Source organism: Hyperolius riggenbachi, chromosome 5 (genome assembly GCF_040937935.1).
Source record: "Hyperolius riggenbachi isolate aHypRig1 chromosome 5, aHypRig1.pri, whole genome shotgun sequence".
In the NCBI taxonomy this organism is placed as follows: Eukaryota; Metazoa; Chordata; class Amphibia; order Anura; family Hyperoliidae; genus Hyperolius; species Hyperolius riggenbachi.
The window spans coordinates 344091715-344112489 of NC_090650.1; the positions used below are offsets into that span (position 1 = coordinate 344091715).

A 20775-nucleotide genomic window follows, 5' to 3' on the forward strand; every position below is an offset into this window, starting at 1 on the left:
AATCTGCCAGCAACGATTGCCGCTAGCAGACTGTTAGTTGGCGAAGCCGCCGTCTATTTACATTGTACATCGCTGCGATCTAGTGCAATTCTGTACGAGTACAGCTGACACTAAACTGTCCCCTGTATTGGCTTAAACAATGTTCAACTCTCATAGGCTAACGACTAGGAGAGCCGATCACACCGATTGGCTCTTTGGGGGAGGGAGGAAGAGTGGGTAAATAAATGTAATGAACATTTTTAATTTTTAATTAGAGAAAGGGGGGGGGGGGGAGGCGTAATCCTTTGTGTGCCAAGTTGGATGGCTCTGCAGCTAGCAATTAAAGCCACAGAGCACCAATTTGCAAAAAAAATTGCCTGGTTTAAGCCTATGGTTCTGAAGTGGTTAGCCTGATGTATTTGGCAAAAACCGTCCTCATTTTGCTTTTATCTGCACAAAGCCTTTGTGTGCTGAGTAAGCCACAAATCTTTTAACAGTACGATGATCATTTTCATGAAATATCTAAAGTTTTTATACTCTAGTCTAAGACATTCAACTATTTCCCACTTTTCAGCAGAAAATAAATTCCTGTTCTTTATATTATTGCTTGAAAAGGTGGTCTGCTTAAAGTGGACCTGAACTCTTGCACAGGACAGAAGGAAAACCAGAGAAATGCACCCTTTATGTTATTTAGAGAGTTTAGCCCAATTCCTGCTCATCTGTAACTAATCACAAGCATAATTTGATCTCTCAGCTGTGTCAGCACAGGAATATCATCTCCCACGGCAGAGCAGCTGATCTGTAAACACAGGATGTTAACAATATGTCTGCTTTCATGAAAGTAAGAAGTAGACACACTGCAGATTTAATGTAAGATATGTATCAGCTGTAATAGAAAAATGTTTTTCTTTAAAGGTTATTATGCTGTTGCTTATCTTTTAGAGCAGAGAGGAAGTTCTGAGTTTAGTTCTGATTTAATATCGTGGAACCCTTATTTACTTGTTTTTCCTTTTATTGGGCTCACCTGGCAAACTAATTATCACAGGTGTCAGATTGATTTCAGTGATCAAAAGAACCTAAAACACAATTCCACCCAGGAATTTAACTGAAAAACAATATTTAGTCTTTATGACACTGAAATACAATTTGCATAATAATTTGGAACATGGTGTGCTGTACAGGGCCTGAGAGGGCCCTATGTAAAACTCCACACCGCAGTCCTACCACCACTATTACCTACCGGTGAGCTGAAAAAAACAAACAAAAAAAACAAACCAAAGCACTGATACTGTAAATAGCTGTTCATACTACTGTTTATATAGTTTTCTCTTTTTTTCCCCCTCCAGGTGGTTTCATGTCCCTCCCTAACTTATTTTGCAGACTGTTATGTGTAAAGTCTTCCCATTTGCAGTGACACTAAACAAGGTATTGGGTTTTTCATTTGCTATAAATGATATGTTTCCAGGAGCAGCTCTCTTTCTAGTAAGTGGCTTCCACCTGCGCTGCGTGATTACTTACCTGGTATTTTGAAGACAAAGTGGTCTCCCACCGTGTGACAGGTTCTGCCTTTCAGGAGAATGACCCTTGCTACAAAGTAATAATAGTCTACCGGTAGTGCGCCGTGATAGTACACAATCAACGCAGGCCCAATATCGGGGATCTTCTCCAAGCCGTGAATTTCATAACCTGTGTGGAAAAATACAAGATGGGATTTACTAAGCCAATAAGGCATATTATTCTATCAAAACAATACAGTTACACACACACACACACTACACAACTTTATAGCCAGAAACAGGAGAAAAGAAAAAAGTCTGTGGAAGTGAACAAAACTGGAAAAACGTAGCGTGCGTGCGTGTATCACACACAAATGGTACTTGGATAGTGTAATACCCTTTTACATACTTTATTAACTACTTCCACACCGCTGATATGTATATCTACGCCCCTGTGGACTTCACTTCAGCACCAAGGGGGTAGATATACGTGTTTATTTACCTGGCCATTCCCCATCGACACGCCACTGCCGTTCGTATATGTCAATATCCCAACATTCCATGATCGGTGAATGGGAACATCTTGTTCCCAAACCCAATCATAGTACAGTGCCTGTGATTAATGAAAACCTGGCATTAGCGAGACTCGGCAATTAACACCTTATGGACTTTTTAGTAATTGTATTTTATTTATTGTTAATTTTGAAAATAAAGGCTTTTAATTACTAATATAGTATTACAAAAAAAATATCATTAAACAGGAAAAATACACCTGTATTTCCAGGTAAAATATCACCATACATTGTACTAGGGTCACAAATTAAATGTTGTAATAACCGGGAAAAATGGGCAAATAAAATGAGTGTGTTTTAACCCCAGCAGCACATTTTATAACAAAACTATAATGACCGAAAACTGAGAATTTTCTTCATTTTTTATTATGCCCCTAAAAATGCATATACAATTCTTAGCAAAAAGTACCACACAAAGAAAGCTTAGTTTGTGGCGAAAAAAACAATATATAGATCATTTTGGTGTGATAAGTAATAAAGTTATTGGTGAATGAATGGGAGGAGCTTTGTGAAAAGTGCTCTGGTTTTTAAAGAGAGATCGTCAGCCACAAAATCAAATTCCATTTAAACACTGCAATGTGTTTGTAATGCTGCCAGGAATCTCACCCTGCTTTGCAAGAACTCCAATCTATTCTGAAATCTTTCTGCTGTAATAAATCTAATCTGGCAGCCTTGCTCGATTCTCTGTCATTGCCATTGGAGAAAGCTTGTCATTTCCCCTCCCACATTCCTACTTCTCTCCGATTGGTCTGAGCACAGTTCAGTGTGACAGGCTGAGACTGCAACATGATCCTGTGCTCACAAGCAAGCCAGAGATGACACAGCAGATTAGAAAAGAAAAAAAAAAAACTTAAGGGAGGAAATGATGTGAGGATTTTGCTTCAGACTATGGGAAAAAGACATGGGCCCTGCCTGGAACAAAATTCTCTACATTTACTATTTAAAATTCACTGAAATCAAAACGTGGACAGTACAATTTCTCTGTTCTTTAAGTAGATCAACTATTTATCTGCTTATATATGTGTTTTTTTTCCTGGCTTGGTATGTCTGATCCTCCTGTTTAAAAAAAAAATAAAAAATTGTGGTTGGGATGTGGTTAACAACCATATTAAAAACATCAAACAAAAAACTCAACTTTGACATGGTATGACCAACTAAGGTTCATACAACAAGTATACTAGCGTTAGGAGAATTGCTGTCTGACAACTCGGTTCTGTCCCCTCCCATCACTGAGGACTCAAAATGTGACCCAGGCACACTCATAGTGCTATGAATCCTCTTTTTCTTGTTATTAAAGTGTGCAAAAGGGTTTTACTCTATCAGTTTTATTTGTTTTATATGCTGCCCACTGTGAAAGACCACATATAGGATCCAGAGTTCCATCAGCTTTCCATTAGACCAGATAGGCTGGGATTATTTTTTGAGTGCTGCATGACAGTTTGCTCTGTTTATTCTGAGAGTCTGCACCTGTGTGGGGTGAGGTGAAGGGGATATAGGCTTGCTGGATCTATCTGCTACTGAATTTTAAATTATCAAGCGCTGTGTTGTGATAGTTCTGGAGCACTGGACACGGCACCTTTGTGCGTTTGTCTACTAGTGGACGTTTCTTACTTTTAGAGCGTTCTGAACTTCTGAATTCACACAATTTTGATTGTCCAATTTGTCATATTCTTGCAGGAGAGCCAACAGATTCTGAATACTTTGGCGAGACTGTGTAAGCTCTCATACGCCATGGAAGTGGTAAAATTGGCCACTCGAGATTGCATGTGTGTACCAGGCTTAAGGTGGCCACTAACTATACAATTCGCTCAACGATTGTTTACGAACGATTCTTCGTATGAATGATGGGAAATGATTGTTTACGACAACTAATGGAAGTAAAAATGTCCTAACCAATCTAATGAATGCAATCCAATTTTCGGATTGATCCCTTCAATCTGATGGGATTGGTTGGGAGGTATTTTTGTCCATTAGTGGTCCCAAAGGATGAATTTCCAATCGGTCATACAAAGAATCATTTGTAAACGATTGTTCGGCAAATTGTATCATTAGTACCCACCTTTAGAGAGTGTACCCGAGGTGGGCTAGGCATAAAAACACAGATACTTAACTAAGAAGAGGAAAGCCTCTGGATCCAGCAGGGGCTTCCCACATCCTCCTAGCTGTCACAGTTGCCGTGCGCAGAGCTTCTTGGATTAACTATTGAGACTGTGCTCCTCTTCATGCACAAGTCTGGCCAAACTGCACCTGTGAAAGTATGGCTGTGCCTGCGCATTAATCCAGAGCCACAGCAATTGCACAAGCAGGGCCACGCTCATGCATGAAGAGGAGAGTTGTTGCCATCTTCAGGAGAGTCTCGGGCAGCGGCAGTAGGGGCAAGGAAAACATGGGAAGCCTTTGGGGGATCCGGATCCAAAGGTCTTCCTCTTCTTAGGCAAGTATCTCTCTTCTGTGTTCTCAGCCACCTCAAGTTCTCCTTAAAGGGGAACTGAAGAGAGAGGTATATGGAGGCTGTCATGTTTATTTCCTTTTAAGCAATACCAGTTGCCTGGCAGCCCTGCTGATCCTCTGCCTCTAATACTGTTAACCATAGCCCCTGAACAAGTATTCAGCAGATCAGGTGTTTCAGTGGTTCAGACTTATAAGTCTGATCTGACAAGACTAGCTGCATGCTTGTTTCTGGTTTTATTCAGATACTACTGCAGAGAAATAGACCAGCAGGGCTGCCAGGCAACTGGTATTGATAAAAAGGAAATAAACACGACAGCTCTCTCTTCAGTTCCCCTTTAAAGAGAACCTGTACTGAGTAAAATTATTTAAAATAAACACATGAGGCAACTTCAAATGAACATTACATAGTTACCTTGCAATCAGTTCCTCTCAGAAGCTTACCATTTTCTTCTTACAGTGATCCCTTCCAGTTCTGACAACATTTTGTCAGAACTGAAATATATCAGTTGCTGTCAGTTATATATCAGTTGCTGTCAGTTACAGCTGAGAGGAGAACTCAGGTGTCCATGTTTCGATATGGATCAAGTGGGGGATGTTACAGTTTAAAGTGAACCTCCGGACTAAAAATCGACTCAGCAGCAATGAAAAGGCCTGGTGTTTCTTTAACAGTTTCACAGCATCAGAACTTTGTTTCTCTTATCCAAACCTCATTTTTAGCTGCACAGAAGAAAACTGCCCGGGCTTTTTCCCCCTGATGCTGTGCAAAGCATGATGGGATTTCTGATGTTGTTGCTCTCGTTCTGCTGTTTTGGTGCAAATTTTTTTTTTTTTACATTTTGAATTTGACATTTGAAGCCTAGCGCATGCAGCTGGGAGGGTTTATCAGGACAAAGGACAGTTGTAACTGTGTCTCCTGCTCCCTGTCACCTCCTTTCAACCAAAAAGATGGCTGCCCCCATGACAAAGATGGCAGCCCCCATGAATCACAAACATTTGCCTGTTCTTTTAAAACAGGGTGGGTAAAAAATTATATTACCTATCTATTCTAATTAACATAACTAATGTAACTTAATGACAGTATGTTTGTTTAGGCTGAAGTTCCCCTTTAACAGTGTGCTGACCAGGAAGCTGTTAGGGGTAATGGTCATTTCCAAAATGGAGGACTGAGAATTCCATTGATCACAGTGGAGAAACAGGATGCAGGAGAGGAAAAATAGAATGAGGAGTAGACTACACAGGAGGTAAGTATGACTTGTGTATGTTTATTTTGACTTTTAATTTTCAGTTCAGGTTTTCTTTAAGCCCTGGATTTCACTGACATAGCAAGTTCCTTGTTGGAGGAGTTTCTCCATTTCCTGTTCTGCTGTCACTGGTAGGAGAACAATTTCCCCAGCAGGAGTACAGGTCTCAATTCACAAGAGCTGTGGGGGATTTGAAATTAGAATAGCTTTTGGTTTTCTATAGTGAACCATATCAGAATTGCTTGGAATTTAAAAACAGCAGCTCTGAAAGTTTATTGTCTCTCCAGCTGCTAGCTAAACTAAATACTGCAAGTTAATTGGCAGGTAGTTCGCAATGTACAAGTGTCTAAAGCCTGATACAGTAAACTTAAATGGTCCTGGCTAAGTAGTTTACTATATCAGAAGTGTACCAGAACAGGATTTGTTATACATTTGCATATTCATGGTTGGGACCTGGGGAATGAGTTTACAATAGCCAGAAGTTTACTACATAGAGTTTACTAAAACGGGAAATAACCAAAAAATAAAGCAACAAATGAAAACCACAATCCATAGCCATGTGCTCGGAGGAAGCACTGCATACGCACGAGACTGGCGCAGCGGTCATTTCAAGGAGTGCGATTGGGGCAACCCCTGGGTAAGTGGCTCTCCATATACTTTAACCACTTCACCTCCAAGGCTTTATTCCCTTTAAAAAAAAACAGAGCAATGTTCTCCTGTCTGCACTCCTTCCATTCATCTATAACTTTATTACTACTTATCATAACGAAAATCTATATCTTGTTTTTTTCGCCACCAATTAGGCTTTCTTAGAAGGGTACTTTTTGCTAAGAATAATTTTATTCTGCAAAATTGAAAAAAAATGTTACTTCTCAGTTTTCGTCCATCATAGTTTTAAAATAATAAAATGCTACCGTAATTAAAACCCACACATTTTATTTGCCCCGGTTATTGTTTTTCATTTTTCCCTAGTTTAATGTATGACACCAATATTTTATTTGGAAATAAAAGGTGCATTTCTTCAGTTTTGTTTCCATCACTTATTACAAGCCCATAATTTAAAAAGTAACAGTAACATACCCCCTTGACATACAAAAAAAATTTGGTGTAACTATTGGGTTTGTAGATGAAATTTCAGTATTTGGCCACAAGATATCCTTGCACATAACTTCCTTATGCATAGTATAACTACACAAACAGGAAGCAATATGTGGACATGTACGGTATTTTCCGCCGTATAAGAAGCACTTTTTCTCCCCCCCAAAAAATGGGGAGAAAAAGTCCCTGCGTCTTATACAGCAAAGGCAGGGAATCCCCGACTTCCGAACGCCCGCCGATACAAACCATCGCCACGTCGGGGATTCCCTGCCTGAGTGCATCCTCCTGTCTCCTCCTCCTGTCTCTTCTGTCCTTGCCATGGCTTGCCTTGCCTCCTGTCCCCCACGTGTCCGCAGCTTCCCACATGCCTCCGCCCCCACCCTTTGTGTTGTGTGACCCTCCCCCCCCGGGTGTTTATCGGCAGCTGGTTACCTCATCGATCATGCCCGCGTGGACTGCAGACCTCCGTCTTCTGTGTGCGGTTTCCTCTAGTGCCAGCTTCCAATGACGCGTCATTAATGATGAGGTAAATAGCTGCCGATATACACACAAAGGGGGGGGGGGGCCGGCACACAACACAAGGGGAGGGGGCGGGGGAGCTGATGACACAAGCGGGGGACAGGAAGACCATGGGGGAGATAAAGGAAAAAAGACATAGTGGGGTGTGAAGTGGACCATAGGGTTACATGGAAGTGACAGGAGGAACACGGGGGAGATAGAAGCGACAGGAGGAGACATGAGGACCATGGGAGAGACAGCAGGAGACATGGTGGGGGTGACAGGAGGACCATGGGGGAGACTGAAGGGACAGGAGGAGACAGGAGTACGCATGGGGTTGACAGGAGGAGACATGGAGGGGGAGACAGGAGTACGCATGGGGGTGACAGGAGGACCATGCGGTGAGGACAGGAGGATGCATGGGGGAAACAGAGACAGGAGGAGACATGGTGGTGGTGACAGAAGGACACTGGGGGAGACAGAAGGTAACATGGGGGATACCGGAGGACACATGGGGCAGACATGCAGACACAGGAGGACACATGGGGGAGACACGGAGGATACAGAAGAACATATGGGAGAGACATGGGGGAGACACGGAGGATACAAAAGAACATATGGGAGAGACATGGGGACACAGGAGGACACATGGGGAGACATGAGGACACATGTGGGACACCATAGGATACTATTTGAGGGATAAGATAACATGTACAAGGCACTCCTGGAATATGGACGCATCAGGTTTAGTATTTTTTTTCTTGTTTTTGCCCTCTAAACCTAGGTGCGTCTTATATTCCGGGGCGTCTTATAAGGCGTGGAATACAGTAAGTATCTGCTTTTGTGAGTGAGGGCACCATCTCACTGATGGCAGCGTTCATTCACACAGGGACTTAGACCAATGAATGGGAACTGTGTTCCCATTCATCGATCTCCCGGCTAACGATCGCCGGCGGTAGGGAACGCGATATGGGGAAATGCAGGGACGTAGTTACTCATCCCCAGGGAGGGAAAGTGGTTAATTCCCTCTACTGGCGCTCACTTCCTACTTAGGTCCACAGCCGTGCTGCAGCTATTTATGGGCTGTGTGAGAGATTGCTGTATACTAAGTAAATACTCTGGACTGTTTGTTTGCTACTTATATGAAGGCCATTATACATTCTTTGCACTCTGTGGCTTACTTACTATATTATACTACAATATGAGGCAGTGTATTCTTGCATTTGATTTGCCATGGATGTTCGGTTCTTTTGAACTTTACTAAAACAGGATTCTACAGTACACACATACAATTTTAATTTGTCAATGCCTAACGGTGGATCTAGTGTTAGTCCTCGGCTTCTATCATCACAGGATTTACCTCCCTTACTAAGAGACAGCAAGTTCCACATTCCACTTTAGTTTATTCTATCTCCGTGGATTGATGCTGAGCACTGAAACATTGGTTCTAAAGTTAAAACTATGGTAACTTCAAATACTGGAAGTACAACGGTCCACCATATTTAAAAGGCATTTTAGTCATTAGGTGAAAAAATATCACCTAGGAAAAAAAAATGATTAAGAACCAAAGGACCTGATGTGCTCCCAACTTGATGTGCTCAACTTTAGCGTTACTAGCACAGGGGGAGCACCGGCCATTAACCCATTAAAGCAGGTTAACATGCACATTGCTATGGTAAAATGTGGGGTAATGCTCATTACCATAGCAACGTGCCAGTTACTGCAGTAACACACGTGGCACTAATAGGTTAACAGCTGGTGCCCCCCCTGCACTAGTAATGATAACATTTACCAGAGTTAGGTGCCTCAGGACCAATGTTTGGTAGATTCGGGGACCACAGCAAGTCCAAATTTCATTCAGCACTAGCTGATGACAGCAATGGACAAGTTTCCTGCCATGCTACAGATACAGTTCTAAATGCGGTCATTTCCACAGCAAAAAAAAAAAATTAAAAAAAATTTAAAAGACTGTTAAACAGTCGCCTCCTATAAACAAGTAACTCCTATTAAAATTTTAACAGATCTGCAAAATGAACTTTATCTTTTTTTGCATGTGAGGTCTGGAGACTTCAGGCCAAGTTTGAAACCAAGTTAAACAGTTACCACAGCGACTGTGTAGTATAGTGAGGAACTAGTCTATATCAAGCTTGTTCGATTTAAAAGAAAAAATGCCAAAATACCAGGTTCCACGCACAGTGGCAAAATAAGTAAAATCTGAGTTTGTGTCTTCAAATTTTGGGTTGCGCTTTAAGACATTTAAACCACTCTTTAGTAGGAATACTGCAACGCCCTAAGGGCTGGTTCAGACGGGCGTTTTTGTGGCGTTTAACGCAGCGTTTCAGACGCAGCGTTTTTTGGGATCTACTGCCATCCCATGCAAGTGAATGGGAGCGTTTAGAGCTGGCTTTTGCAGGCTTTCATGAAAGCCTGGCAGTAGATCCCAGCAGTGCGGCTAGTCTCAAAAGCAACATGCTGCTTTCAGAGGCAGTAAACGCGAGGAAACAATAGCAGAGACCAGAACTGCTAGCCTTGAACGCTTTTCAAAAGCTTTCAAAAGCTAGCTTTTAAACGCTGGCGTTTGAACGCAATGCCAAGCAAAAGCTCAGCAGACGCCCGTGTGAACCAGCCCTAAAGCCCAAAACGAGTTTTGCACTGGCATATTCAGAGCTTACAGAGATATACATATACAGGACTTCTCACATGATTCAGCCCTCCTCTGGAATCCCATTCCGAAACACATTCCTTCACTCTCCAAAAAGTGAATTTTAGGGAAGCATTGAAAGATTTCAAATCTTTAAACACTCCCTCAAAACGTACTTTTTCCAACAAGCATGTACTCTAACTTAGGCCATTCCCCCCCTTCGACCACTGACCAAGTTATACTCCATACTAGATAACCTAAAATGAACCGCTTCTAGGTATAAATATTGTATACTACCACATCTCTTGTTCCCCCCTGTTCCTTTAGATTGTAAGCTCACAAGGGCAGGGCTCTCTCACCCTTTGTGTCTTGGAATTTGTTATTCATTTTGTGTCATGCTATTTGTTATACAATTTATCCATCATGTTATATTTACAGATTGCCCAACAAGTTCATGGTGAACCAGAACGAAGAGTGTGTAAGGGGGCTAAAAAAGGCCAAAAACCCCTCTTACTAAAATGCTATGAAAAACAGAAATTTGCCTTCTTAAAACAGAAGGTATTTGCAATGATTCAGGTTGGAGTGAGCATGAGGTCTGCCACAATGCACCTCTGCTGAATATGCAAATCATCCCTTTATTGTCAGAGAAGCAAAACTCACCTACAGAACCGCTGGAATGCAATGATGTCTCAGCTTAATTGTACATAGCCACAATAATACAACATGCAATATACAATATAATGCAATATACAATATAATGTACAGCGCTGCGTAATATGTTGGCGCTATATAAATACTTAAAATAAATAATAATAAACATGCATACAGACTGTTTAGGACTAGATAATCCTCATCAGTACATGACATGGATTAACGTGGCTCTAAGGGGTAGGACTTGAAACACCCAGAGTTACAGAGTACCCAGCAAGCTCATGGTGAACCAGGACACCTCATATTCTCACGCCAACCTGAATAATTGCAAACCCCTTCTGTTTTAAGAAAGCAAATTTCTGTTTTACATAGCATTTTAGTAAGTGGGTTTCTTGGTCCTTTTTTTTAGCCCCTTACACACTCCTATGAGTTCTGACTCACCATGAGGTTGCTGGCAATCTGTAACTCTGGATGTTTCAAGTCCTACCACATAAAGTCACATTAATCCATGCCTTGCACTGATGAGGATCAACTAATCTGAAACAGTCTGTATGCATTTTGGATTAGTGTGTCTGTACAATTAAGGAGACTCTGTAACAAAATTTTAAGCCTTTATTCTACTATCCGACAAGTTCCTAAACCTATTCTAATGTGCTCTGGCTTACTGCAGCACTTTCTACTATCACAGTCTCTGTAGTAAATCAATTTATCTCTCCCCTGTCGGATTTGTCGCCCTGTGTCTGGAAGGCTGCCAACTCTTCAGTGTTGTTGATCTGTTATGCACGCCCCCTCTATGCACACTCCCGTGTGTGTGTTATTTACGTTAGGCAGCCTTTCTGCTCTCTTGTCAGTGAGAGCTGCCTCTGAGGCTGACCAGGGAGAGAGCTGCGTACAGAGTGACAGGCTGGTTGCTTCTTCTGAGCCTGCAGACGGGAGCAGGCTTTTTACAGCTTGTAAAAACAAGCTGTAACCAGGATAAATCGTCCTCTGTGAGGCTGTGAAATGAGCTGCCTGGACTGTCACATGCTGAGCAATCCCAGTAACAGGCAGAGTGCTCGAGTCTGCAGGCTCAGAAGAAACAAACAGCCTGTCACACTTCAGTGGATTAGAGCTGCAGGGGAAAAGAAGCTCTGTTGACTTACTTCCGGTTTTGGTGGCCATTTTTTGTTTATAAACAAAGTTTATAAAAAAACTGTTTTTTAATTATGCTTGATGCGGCGGGGAGCGGCAAAATGATGACAGAGGGTAATAAGAGATGTCCCCGAACACATAGGTATGTTTTTTATGCTACATTTTTTAAATACAGATTCTCTTTAAGCTGACACATCATTGCATTCCAGTGGTTCTGGTGGTGTGTTTAGCTTCACGGACAACAAAGGGATGATTTGCATATTCAGCAGTGGTGCATTGTGGGAGACCTCATATGCTCACTTTAGCTTTCAGGGACATCAAAGGGATGATCTGTATAATCAGCAGTAATACACTGTGGGACACCTCATTTGCTCACTCCAACCTGAATAATTGCAAATATGTATTAAGAAGGCAAATTTCTATTTTGCAGGTTACATTTGTAACCTGCCGCTGTAATTACCAATCCTGGATTTTATACCAGTGTCTACACTAGGTGTATGCCATTGTATTATTATGTACTCCATGTTTGTTTCTTACTTTGTACAACGCCACAGAATAAGTTGGTGCTTTATAAATCAATAATAATAATAATAATAATATATATATTTTGGCCATATTTTACCATGCCATATTGTAGCATGACCATCCCAAAGAGTTGCCAGTGTTTTCCGGGCGCCATCCCATATGCTGTTGGAATAAGCTTCCTTCAGTTCATTTTTGCGCTTGTACACATGGAGAAAGAGGATGGACAGGTAGAGAAAAATGACAATGACGAAGGGCAGTATGAATACTACTATCAGCGGTGTGAAGACCCACAAGAGGTACTTTAAGTAGCTCAGATAATCTTCAAGATTGTCAAGTCCCATCCAGTCCAGAAACATCTGCATGAGGCAAGTCAGGTAGGCAAGATCTGCAGCAGCAACGCATGGCTCGTTTTGGATTGGCATCTTCTGAGGTGGCCCAAAACAAAAGGTTCCTCATAGACTTCTACCATCCATGCTATGGCACATAAAAGGTAAAGTTAATATTAAAACCAAATAGACAAACTGTTAAAGCTTAGTATTTTGTACAGGCAGATACCCAGTTTAACAAGTTAGAACTCTTTACTTAAGAAAAACATGCAGATATATATCATACACAACCATCGGAAAGTGCAGCTTGCTTAGAACAGAGAGGACACAGAGTGAATACAGGAAAGCAATCCCATTCAGATCAACCTTGCACTTTACACACAGTGACATCTTATGGTTGTTATACTATACTGCAGTTCAAGGTAATAAGTGTTACATTTCCAACACAAACCACACTGTAAACATTCACACACATTATAAACTGCTTTTTTAAATTTCAAAATATAGGCAACATGACAAAATTCTCCAAATATTTCCAGTTCTTTATACAAGTTTTGACTAGACCTGGGGAAACCCATCAGAATAAATGTTGAAGACACGGATTGCCAAATTGAGACCCAGAGGAAGAAGTCATTCTCACTATTGGTGTCATACCAAAAGGTTTAAAATGTCACAGCAACACTGCATTCTGGGAGAATCAGCTCACTTTAGTGTCGGCAGTAACTGGAAGTACTAAAAGTAACTATAAGTACACTGTAGAAAAAGGTTATCCGGCACTCAGCTATGGAGGTGGGAGGTGCTCCCTGTGTGCCTGCCAAACTGCTATTGTTGCTCACACTTCTCCCTGCCACACTTTACTGTAGGTCTGAGTCCTCAGTGTCAGGGCGTGAATCCGGTAAAAAGAGCGAAAGACAAGTTATGCATTGGTACACAGAGGAAGACCAGGCACCGTCCCTTCAACTGCTTTATTGGGAAACTCAGGCGTGTTCCATAAAAACGTACAGATAGGCATACAGTCTATAAGTGATACGTCAAACCTGCATCTGTAGACAGTTATGAAGTTTGCGGAGTGCGGGTGACCAGGGGTGGACGGGGTGGCACAACAGCCGTTTCGCGCCGCACCGGGGTTGTTCATGTGCTTTATCCTGTGTAAACAGAGGCATGCCAGAGCTTCCGGGATAAACCTCTCGGGTCCCGCCCAGAGCAGCCCCTATTGGTTGACAGTGCTTGGTGCATCATAGGTGAGAACTGGATGTTCCCCGACAACAGGCGTGCTAAGCGTTCCATAGTAAATAGGAAGTGAGGAAGATAATTGAGTGTACGTGCGTTCCAGCGACGCTGTCATTTCAGAGTGCTTCATATGAAGCACATCACACGTGTCGTCATTGTGCAGGCTCAACGTATCAAACCTTAGTGAAACAATTTATTTGTGAAATAACTCATTTAGGTAAAAATACCTGTGCATAATAACATCAGTGCATCGTGATATTTAAAACAGTGAATATATTAAGGACGTTATGCTATCTTGCTTCTATTCTAGGCTTCATATCTTTTCACTACCCATCCTAGACGTTTCCTCCTACTGCTCACTATCTGTAGAATTAAAATCTAATTTTTAATTATTGCGACCTTAAAACCTCACCTCTATGCATGTTCACTGACCCAGAGAACCTGAACTGAAAATAAAAGTCAAAATAACCATACACAGGTCATACTAACCTCCTGTGTAGTCTACTCCCCAATCTCTTTCTCCTCTCCTGCTTCCCGTTTGTCCACTGAGATCAATGGAATTCTCCGTCCTCCATTTTAAAAATGGCCATTCCCTATTACAGCTTACTGGTCAGCACACTGTTAAACTGTAATATTACCCACTTGAGCCATAGGGAAACATGGACATTACCTTGCACATTCAATTGTAACTGACAGCTACTGATATATAACTGACAGCAACTGCTATATTTCAGTTCTGACAAAATATTGTCAGAACTGGAAGGGATCACTGTAAGAAGAAAATAGTGAGCCTCTGAGAGGAACTGACGGTGAGGTTAGTATGTAATATTCATTTGCAGATACGTCATGTTTTAAATAATTTTCCTCGCTTCAGGTTCCCTTTAAAGGATCACATGCATTATTTGGCTTAACACTTTTGTTTGTACTAGGAGGATCGAAGGTTCTACCTCTTCAGGTTTTACTTTTACTCAAAAGGGGAGGCAAGAAATATACAGGGGGATTGAGGATGCTGTGGTGGATCGTACCTACATTACCCTAAAGAGGCAGGGAAAAGAGGCAAAAGAGGGAAAAGGCCCATTATAAGGGCAAAGGAGGAAAGGGGAAACAACCCCAGGCCCAATACCACAGTAAGTACCATTAGTAAGTGGATCAGGGCATGCCAGGTCCAAAAAGTAGATGGTTCCTATGCAGGTCTAAGTTGTTCCAAGGTCACTGGGAGGGTAAACGGGGGGGGGGGGGGGGGGGAGGGGAAGACACGTGCTCGTCAGGTCGGTAACCTAGGTAGGTGCGCATCCGCAGGGTCCATGCACGTTCTGGGATGGCACTTCATGCGTTGGCCACCGCTGCTTCTGTACAGATAGGCAAAACTCTACGGCCCCTACTCGCCTTTGTCATCAACCAATTGGCGGAATGCGGACATGGGTGAAAGCAACTATAAGGACTGTTTCTATGAGCCTGTTGCCTGCATCATGAATTGGGAACTTTCCTCCCCTTTTCTCCTTGACATATGGAATAAACAAAACAAAACAAAACAAAAACAGTATATACGGTATACCATTTAAAGTTGATTGTAATGGCCAGGTAAAGGTGTTGCATGTACGCCAACATGTTGCAGAGTAGAGAGTTGTATGTGACCTATGAATTATGAGCAGCTGTCCAATAGCTGGGTTTTTACATGGTTTGGGTCTTATAGCTCAATACAGACAGAGAAGGGCAAGGTGTTCACAGTACAGGCTGTGGAGATGCTTTCTGGTAATTGTTCTCCTAGGAGAATCCTGAACCCTTCATACAGTATACTAAAACCTACAAATGGCAGTAAACATTTTCATTCACTTACAAAACTATGGGAAAGACTATTCATTTTGTGTTCAGAGTCACTTTAAAGTACACAAAGACGTGATGACAGTTAATATTTGGCTAAATGCAGGGTCAGTGATTATTCTCCTAGGAGAATCCTGAACCCTTCATACAGTATACTAAAACCTACAAATGGCAGTAAACATTTTCATTCACTTACAAAACTATGGGAAAGACTATTCATTTTGTGTTCAGAGTCACTTTAAAGTACACAAAGACGTGATGACAGTTAATATTTGGCTAAATGCAGGGTCAGTGATTCTTGGAGGGTGATGTAGAGGGCTGCTGGGAAACTCCTGTCAGAGGAAAGGAACCTTAGCCGTATTAAGGTGCCCATTATTGGTAATTGAACGCTGTTCCAACGCTGAGACCCTCCAAAGCCCGTCAACTAGGAGCTCTGCTGGATTGTGCAGGCAGCTCGTGCATGTACACTAGCATGGAGCCGAATAGGCTCCACCTCTTCTACCCGGAGCAAGAGCAGCATCTTTCACCTATGCAGTGTGGCCACACCCTATTGTCATATAGGAGCACAGCTGCAAGCTTCGGGGGTCCCACAGCTGGTACAGCCCGGTGGAGGGGGACTGGGAAACCTGCGGAGGATTCAGAGGCTTCCCTCAACGAGGTAAGTATGCTTTGTTTGGGGGGGGGGGGGGGGGGGCGGGGTTCCGCCATTGTAAAACTCACAGGCTTGTTTTAAAGTATCAAGTTGTAAATGACAACTGCAATGAGAACAATATGGAGGCTGTTGTATTCATTTACTTTTAAACCATACTAGTTGCCTGGCAGACCTGTTGATCTATCTGGCTGCAGTATTGTCTGAATAACACCAGAAACAAGCATGCAGCTAATCTAGTCAGATCTGACAATAATGTCAGAAACACCTGATCTGCTGCATGCTTGTTCGGGGTCTATGGCTAAAAGTATTAGAGGCAGAGGATCAGCAGGATACCCAAGCAACTGGTATTGCTTAAAGGACTTCCGAGGCCAAATTTAGAAAAAAAATAATAAAAAAGTTAGATACCTGCATCAGTTTGGAAGGCACGGAGGACGCCGTCCGCACCGTTCCGCCAGGTCCCTGCCGCTCAATAGCCCCCCCCCCCCCCGAACGGCTCCCGACCGCACGCAGCTCTAAGGCCACCGTCCCCCCCCCCCCCCCCCCGAGCCACGCTACAGGAATCAGTCTGTTGCGTGGATCGGGGGGTTGGCCTTAGAGCTGCGCAGCCGTACTCAAGGCTATGCGGACTGCGCAGCCGCGGCCAGCTCCGGCGGCCCTCTTTGTGTAGGCAAGAGAGCCGGACCCGGGCTGTGTGGTCGGGAGCCGTTCGGGGGGCTATTGAGTGGCGGGGACCCAGTGGAACGGCACGGAGGGCGCGGACGGCTCCAAACTGATGCAGGTATCTAACTTTTTTTTTTCTAAATTTGGCCTCGGAAGTCCTTTAAAAGCAAATATGGCAGCCTCCATATCCCTCTCACATCATTTGTCCTTTAACATTTTTCTCACAGGTTTGCTTAAATCAAGAACATCAAGACTGCTTGTCAATTAGCCTGTGCAAGTACACTTTTTAAAGGAAGCTGATGCGAGAGGGATATGAAAGCTGACATGTTTTTCCCTTTTAAACAATGCAAATAGCCTGGAAGTCCTACTGTGATACAGACGATACTGATGACAAAAAGATCACCAGGCAACTGGTATGGTTTTATAGTAAATTAATATGGTAGCATCCATATCTCTCTTAGCCCAGGTTTCCTTTAAATGTGGTAATCTATTTTTAAAGGGAATCTGAGACGAAAGAAGTCTCAGGTTCCATACTTACCTGGGGCCTCCTTAAAGTGAACCTCCAGACTAAAAGTCTACTCAGCAGCACTGAAAAGGCTTGGTGTTTCTTTAACCACCCTGGCGTTCTGATAAGATCGCCAGGGAGGCTGCGGGAGGGTTTTTTTTAAATTAAAAAAAAACTATTTCATGCAGCCAACTGAAAGTTGGCTGCATGAAAGCCCACTAGAGGGCGCTCCGGAGGCGTTCTTCCGATCGCCTCCGGCGCCCAGAATAAACAAGGAAGGCCGCAATGAGCGGCCTTCCTTGTTTTGCTTACACCGTCGCCATAGCGACGAGCGGAGTGACGTCATGGACGTCAGCCGACGTCCTGACGTCAGACGCATCCGATCCAGCCCTTAGCGCTGGCCGGAACTTTTTGTTCCGGCTGCGCAGGGCTCAGGCGGCTGGGGGGACCCTCTTTCGCCGCTGCTCGCGGCGAATCGCCGCAGAGCGGCGGCGATCGGGCAGCACACGCGGCTGGCAAAGTGCCGGCTGCGTGTGCTGCACTTTATTTGGGGCAAATCGGCCCAGCAGGGCCTGAGCGGCAGGCTCCGGCGGTACTGGACGAGCTGAGCTCGTCCATACCGCCCAGCTGGTTAAAGGACAACTGAAGAGAGAGGTATATGAAGGCTGCCATGTTTATTTCCTTTTAAGCAATACCAGTTGCCTAGCAGCCCTGCTGACACTCTGCCTCTAATACTTTTAGCCATAGACCATGAATACAAGTAGCAAAGATCATCAGCACACCAATCTCCAACGCACATACTATTTATTGTGCCAGTTTCCACACAGGTGTATCGTGTGGAAACTGACACAATAAATAGTATGTGCGTTGGATATTGGTGTGCGGATGATCTTTGCTACTTGGATTGAATTGATGTGACATTGTCCAGGTCACTTCATCAAGCACCCATACATGAACAGATGGTGTGCCGACTTCCTTTGTGAACTGTATATAGACCATGAATAAGCACGCAGCAAATCAGGTGTTTCTGACATTATCAGATCTGACTAGTTTAGCTGCATGCTTGTTTCTGGTGTTATTCAGACACTTCTGCAGCCAAACAGACCAGCAGAGCTGCCAGGCAACTGGTATTGTTTCAAAGGAAACAAACATGGCAGCCTCCATAGTCTTCTCACTTCAGTTGTCCCTTAACAGTTTCACAGCATCAGAACTTTGTGTTTCTTACCCAAGCCTCATTTTTAGCTGCACAGAAGCTAAGCTTCGCCCCATCAAAGAAATCTGCCTGGGCATTTTTCCCTTGATGCTTTCCCTCCGAGCAGCCTCAAGAGCTTAAAGAGGAACTTTAGCCTAAACAAACATACTGTCATTAAGTTACATTAGTTATGTTAATTAAGATAGGTAATATAATCTTTTACCCACCTTGTTTTAAAAGAACAGGCAAATATTTGTGATTTCATGGGGGCAGCCATCTTTTTGGTTGAAAGGAGGTGACAGGGAGCATGAGACACAGTTCCAACCGTCCTGTGTCCTGATCACCCCTCCCAGCTGTGCGCGCTAGGCAACGAGAACAACATCATCAGAAATCCCATCATGCTTTTCAGCTAGCTGTCTCCCTCGGTGGCTCCTGTCCCTTGCTGGACAGCCTGATAGCTTGGCTGAGTCGCAGTACACTCCCAGACGATAGGGATGCACACGCAACTCAGCCAGGCTATCGAGCTGTCCAGCAGGGTTTAGGAGCCACCTGGGGAGACAGTGAGGGTCTGGGTAGCCTCAAGGGGGCTTAACCTCTTGAGGACTGCAGGGCTAAACCCCCCTAGTGACCAGGCCATTTTGAGTAAAATTGGCCACTGCAGCTTTAAGGCCAAGCTGCAGGGCCGCACAACACTGCACACAAGTGATCCCCCCCCCCTTTTCTCCCCACCAACAGAGCTCCCTGTTGGTGGGGTCTGATCGCTCCCCCATGTTTATTTTGTTTTCCATCAATATTTTCGTTTGTGTTTTTTTTTTTAAAAAAGGCTGTTTCTTTAAACCCCATCCCTCCCTCCCTCCCTCCCCACAGCCAGCCAATTACGGCGATCGGCTGTCATAAGCTTCTGCCTATGAGAGCCGATCGCTCTCTTGTCCCCCAGGGGGACAGCCGTGTCACACGGCTGTCCCCAGTGCAGCGCTGCTGCTAATCGCAGAGCTGCACAGGCTAAATAGACGGCGATCACGCCGTCTAACAGTCTCCCGAGCGGCGATAGCCGCTCGGAGACTGAATGCGGGGCGGAACTCCGCCCCCCAAGCAGGAGATGCGCGCGCAGCCTGCGCGCGATCTCCTGCAAAACAGAGCCCCAGGACTTTACGCCAATCGGCGTTAGGCGGTCCTGGGGCTGCCGCCGCGGCCACGCCCATTGGCGTGACGCGGGCGGCAAGAGGTTTTAAGGAAGCTCCAGGTAAGTATGGATAAAATAGGGTTTTGTATCTGTTTGCTGATCCAAGGCAGTACTCACCAAAGGGCACTTGCAGGGCTCATCTGCGCCCACTATGGAACCTGGCATGCACTTGGGACACCTTCACCCAGATGAAGCACTGAAACTCTGTGCTAAAACATCAAAATGTCCAGTACAAAAACATCACGTGTCGTAAAACAGCATAGCCAAGCTGCAACAGAAAACACAGTTTTAATAAAACTACAGTCACTACAGAAAAACAATATAAATTAAAGCAGCCCTGTCACATGCATTACATGTCCTTTTCACTAGTAAACAGCTGTCCTGGAAACTTTGCTTAGGCAAACGTTATTTCAAGGTCTGCTCACAAGGAGCAATGTGGAGGGGGGGGGGGGGGGGGTTAGGGGGAGAGGGATGTCATCTACAGTATGCAGACAATGCAAGGCAGTCAGGGAGCACTGTGACGAATGGGTCACAAAAGTAAGCTGTGTATTAGGCATCTTTAAAGCGGATCCGAGATGAAAAACTAACTATAACAATTAACTATCTATATATCTTATCTAACGTTTAGATAGTTTACACAGCGAATCTGGCTGCATACGGCTTCAACAGTTTATGATCATTTCATCCTGTGATACAATGACAGCAGCCATGTTCTGCTTGTAATCATTACACACAGGCAAGCTGCTCTGCATCTCCACCCCTCAGCCTGTGAAAACTTCACTCCCCTTTCCTCCCCTCTCCCTCTGAAATCTCTGGCTAGTAACCTCTTTCTGCCCAGACTGAGCTCCCATAAGCCCTTGCTACATGGGTCTCAGAATGCCTAGGCGCTGGAGGAGCTGTGGGCGAGGCTTGTTTAGTTTATA

At 43.8% G+C, this 20775-nt stretch overlaps 1 protein-coding gene across 5 annotated transcripts in view; it reads right to left on the reverse strand.

Moving 5' to 3' along the window:
- TMEM68 (transmembrane protein 68) overlaps window positions 1–20775 on the reverse strand; it is a 77025-nt gene that overhangs the window by 22129 nt on the left and 34121 nt on the right. For 4 of the 5 annotated variants that reach the window (XM_068237392.1, XM_068237396.1, XM_068237393.1 and 1 more), the window contains 3 exons: window positions 19970–20120; window positions 12381–12757; window positions 1498–1665 (listed from right to left, as the gene is read on the reverse strand). In XM_068237392.1, coding sequence (XP_068093493.1) covers window positions 1498–1665; window positions 12381–12705 — 493 coding nt within the window. In that variant the 5' untranslated portion in view covers window positions 12706–12757; window positions 19970–20120. The remainder of the gene's footprint in view (window positions 1–1497; window positions 1666–12380; window positions 12758–19969; window positions 20121–20775) is intronic. The other variant, XM_068237397.1, reaches the window with a different exon arrangement.